This window comes from Biomphalaria glabrata, chromosome 15 (genome assembly GCF_947242115.1).
Source record: "Biomphalaria glabrata chromosome 15, xgBioGlab47.1, whole genome shotgun sequence".
Lineage (NCBI taxonomy): Eukaryota > Metazoa > Mollusca > Gastropoda > Planorbidae > Biomphalaria > Biomphalaria glabrata.
The window spans coordinates 29,929,683-29,934,440 of record NC_074725.1 but is presented as its reverse complement, the minus strand read 5'-3'; the positions used below and the strand labels follow the sequence as shown (position 1 = coordinate 29,934,440).

The 4,758-nt window shown below is 37.5% G+C and overlaps 1 protein-coding gene across 1 annotated transcript; it reads right to left on the bottom strand.

Moving 5' to 3' along the window:
• Positions 1–589: 589 nt before the first annotated feature.
• On the bottom strand, positions 590–1,504 carry LOC106078448 (uncharacterized). The gene has a single exon (XM_013239305.2). The coding sequence runs from the start codon at positions 1,502–1,504 to the stop codon at positions 590–592; it is 915 nt and encodes a 304-aa protein (XP_013094759.2).
• Positions 1,505–4,758: the final 3,254 nt, after the last annotated feature.

The following is a 4,758-nucleotide window of genomic DNA, read 5'->3' as shown; positions in this document are numbered from 1 at the left end:
AAGTAATAGTAATGAAGGTTTTGACCATTTCATAAATACATATCACCAGCTATCCTGTCATATTCTTAACTGAGACCACGATATATGCATGTTCTCCCCCCCCCTCCCCCAAAATAAGTGATGTATGAGAAACTGAGACCAATCGTCTGCTACGTCGATGGTCAGTGTTGAGCTCTTCTATAACGAAACACACAGGATGCCATCCATCAGTTTTCTTGTAATATTTACTTGGAGATACCAAACATTAAATAAACATTTTTTCGACCCCATTAAATTAATTTTTTAAATTTGCATTGTGCATAAAGAGCATGCAGACCTCTTTAACCCTATACCTATTATAACATTTTTTGATAACAAGCAACAGAGCTATTGAAGTTGAATCATAACAGGATAGTGAAATAGGCCTACAAATGAGCAAAATGAATAATTCCATTGGAACATAGAAAATAATTACGGAGAGAAAGAGTTAAAGCAAGTTTTCATATTTTTTTCGCCAAGAATCTAAAGCAGGTAACTTGTTATAGACCTTGACGGCCTTGACCATTAGGAATGATGTCTGTTACTTCGCTATTAATAGACATTCTTCGGTTTACAGACGTTCTGCTTTTGTTTGTTTCGTAAACATTTTGTGAAATTCCGATCTGTATTTTGTGCTCATGTTATAGTAGATGAAGATAGTAAAACTTGAGTTGGCAGTCTTGAATACTCTCGTGAAAGCGTAAGCGACCTTCCTGACATCGACGAGGTAACCATTAAAAGCCAGGGCCCTGATGAATGTAAGTGCGGTAAATAGTAGATACTGTGGCAGTAAGAGCACCACACACATGAGCGATACGGCCATAAAGACAACACCAGACTTCTGCTCTCTGACGGTCACGTGGGACAAGCCTTGGCCGGAAGTAGAGACGAGATTTCTCCATTTGGCTTTTGATTTGAGCTTGACAAACAGGATAGTGCAAGATGAGATAAGTATTATGAAAGTGCAGTATGGGAAGAGTATATCTGTAAAGTAGTACGTCATTGGAAAAAATATGGCGCTTCTTGCAGTCGTGTAGACCACATAGACTGTCACGTTACGCTCCGAGATCAAAGCCCAATCAAAATCTACAACGTAAAGCTGTGGGAAAAAATACAAGGTGTAAATAATAAAAATACTAGCGTTCACCATGATGGCGACTTTAGTGGTGATCATGGCCTTGACCTTCAGTGGACAGGTCACGCACAGGCATCTCTCCAAAGCGGCAAAAGATGTGACCACACTGCTGACCCTCGAAAAGTACTCGTGCGTTAAAGCGCTTATAATTCCGATGATCGCTTTGGAAATCACCCAATCCCTTTCCAGAAGAAGCGGGTTTATAACTGTGGAATAGACGAGCTCAAAGATCACAGCGCCCAAATCGCTGACGGCCAAAGATGTCAACGTGACATTCACACCATCTCGGAAACCTTGCTTCCAAAACAGTTGGATGTTGATCACATTGGCCACGATGCCGAATACGCACATCACAGATGTGCAAACACTGCTAACGAATACAAGAATAATCGTAACAACAAGCGGATCGATTACTGAATTCATCCCGAGCGTTTCGTCGGATATAATCTTATTCACAGCAGACATCTTTATCAATTTTATAGTTTTGTTTTTAAAAGCTAAATATAATTTTTTTTTTAATTAGTAGACATTTTCAAAAATCTCAAATGATAAATTTCTAGGCTAGATTTATAATAACAAGTGCTGCACTCCTCCTGGATATCTTATCTTATAAAATACAGACGTTACTTCAAAAAAGAAGATAATTACTCGGACTCGACAAGCTTTCTATAACAACAAATATGAATCGAGATATCGTGTATCTTATTTTGCCACTAGTTGTATTAATAGTTCCTCTCCAATTTTTGTTTTTGATTCGGATACTTAAAAAGAAGGTTATGCTATTGAAAAAAAACGAAACAAACATCGATTTGTTATAATTTGATGCTACATTCTTTTCAACTCTAACCGCGGTCAATATTTGTCTATCTTTTCAGTTCTTGTTTTTAATTTGCCTAATACTGCCATCCTTGTCTGTATGATTATCATGCTGCACGGTGACTATTAGGCCTAAAGACACATATTTTAAGTAAAGAGACATTGATCTAGAAGTGTGACTCGAAAAGACTAATTAAAAACGCATTTCTTTTTCGCATGAGCTATACTGAAATTAACTTAATCTTTACATACAAAAACAAAATCTAATGAAATACTCAGAAAGACGCAAAGATAAAGGCACATTCCTCGTTCCATATGCTAGGACAAATTTGTACAAATACTCCTTCTTCCCTAGTGCTATTAGAGCATGGAATGGGTTGCCTGAGCCAGCCAGGAAAATCAGTAACTTGGCAGAATTTAAGTAATTGGTTAACATGCATGACTAAATGCATGACGCATAGGACGTAATCATCATCTTTTTTAAAGTAACGTCTGTATCATATAAGATAAGATTGTACAGACTATATTCTCTTTAAAAAATAATAATGCGTTGCCATCGAGTTCAAAGGTTAAAGAATGTGTGATCTATTCAAACCAATGGAAGTAAAAATTACTGCATTATAATGCCAATAGATTGTGAGACATTTAAAAACAAACTAATACAATAAATGCATGGGCGTAGCCAAGTGGTGGGGGTGGTGTTCACCCCCCCCCCCCCGAAATGAAATCCCTCCACAAAGGGGGGGGGGCGGGGATTGGAATTTAGTGACTGATTTTTTGCGTTGATTTTGTTTATTTTAGGTGAGATTTTAATACTAAACCATCACTTGCCACAGCACAGCTAAGGGGGTTTGAGTTTAAAACCCCCTACCAGGGGGTTTGAGTTTAAAATTCCTACAGGGGGTTTTTGAGTTTAAAACCCCTTCCAGGGGTTTTTGAGTTTAAAACCCCTTCCAGGGGTTTTTGAGTTTAAAACTCCCTACCAGGGTTTTTGAGTTTAAAACCACCTACCAGGGGTTTTTGCAGTTATATCCAACTCTTCTATAAAATAAAAGCACAAAAAAAAATGGAAACGACAATTTCCAAGAGCACAGTTAAGGAAGATTTTGATTTTAAAACATTGGCCAAAATTTACAATAAACCCCTCTTCAATATAAAAAAAATCAAATTACACACTCAAAAATCTATGAGCGTAGCCAAAGGGGTTTCGAGTTTAACCCCTCCCCCCTCTTCAGTAGTGTTTGAAGCTAAAAAAAATCTTCAATGTAAAAAAAAATAAAAAAATTACGCAATGAAAATGTTATGAGCGCAGCTAAATGGGTTTTGACTCAGTTTTGAGTTTAAACCCCCCTTCAGCGGGTTTGAAGAAAAAACAAAACCTTTTTAATATTAAAAACAAAGCAAATTATACACTCAAAATTCTATGAGTGTAGTCCTAAAAAAAAATCATGGCTACGCCCATGAAATGACACCTAGGGATGTTTTTATAGGCCCAACATTAAGCTGTTTATTTACATGAAAATAAATCATAAAATGAAAGTAATGCATTAGTTGAAATGGAGGTCGAAGGTGGCAATATATAAAGTAGTATACTTCTACTCAATGACTTCAATCAGACATCCTCCCTCACTTCTTATTGGTGATGTGCAAAGGAGTGTCTATGCATAGTGTTATGAAATGTGTGTTTTTACAGTGGCGGTGGGACGAGGCTAGCTATGAAGTGTGAACAATGCAAGATAAGCGGTATCGTCGTCAGCTGTGTTGTGTAGGACAGACGACTTCAGATTGCCAGAGTGAAAAGACGTGTTTTTGTAGTGAGATTTGTTCCGAATACCATTTTATATTATTACTAAAGTCTACCACCTTTATTTCATCTCAAACTAAAATGTGTCTCTATTGCAATAAAAGACATATTCAGTTCTGTTGCCATATAAAACATAAAAGTTATTTCAATTTTTTAAAGTTAAGATATAATACGCCGACAGCCAGGGGCGGACTGGCTATATATGCCCGGTGGGCCGGTACCCAATTGGGCAGGTAGGGCCACCGAAAGGGTCGCATGAATGCCAGTAAATTATTTTAAGAGATCTTTTACAATTTAAAGTTTAACATTTATCTAAAGCAATCATATGGCTAACAATTTGTGGGCCGGATTGTATAGAAATAGATTTTAACAACCAGTCCGCCCCTGCCGACAGCGGTTTAGTTGTCTACGAGTAGTTTGGTGCTTCAAGTCAACGACCATCTACAACCAATAGTAAGGTACCACATCATCAATAGCAATCTCCTGACAAAGGCACTAGATCCAGACTCTTTCCCCCATCCAAATACTTGATGTATTTCTTTTCATTGGTACAGCAGGGCCGCAAGATAAAAACAAAAATCTTGAAATAATGATTTGGCCGCCCCTTACATTCGGCCGCCTGCGTTCAATGCACACATTGAACAATAGGCAGCGGCGGCCCTGGGTACAGGTACAATAGTTGTCAAGTAATATCGCACTGGCCCTAAAGATATTATATAATATAAATACTATATAGTCTAATTTTAATTAATGGACCTCATTCACCAAAACGAACGGTCACGTGATAATATTGATTTAAAAAAAAACGGTCACGTGATGACCCTTGTTGATTAAAATTAGATCGAAATTTGTATAGAAGTGATAGAGAGTCACATGGCTCCATGTTGTTTGTTTACGATTGATGAATGAGGTCCATTGGCTATAGCTTCTAAAATATATACATGCTTTCCCCCTCCCCCCCCCCAAAAAAAAAAAGACATTTAAC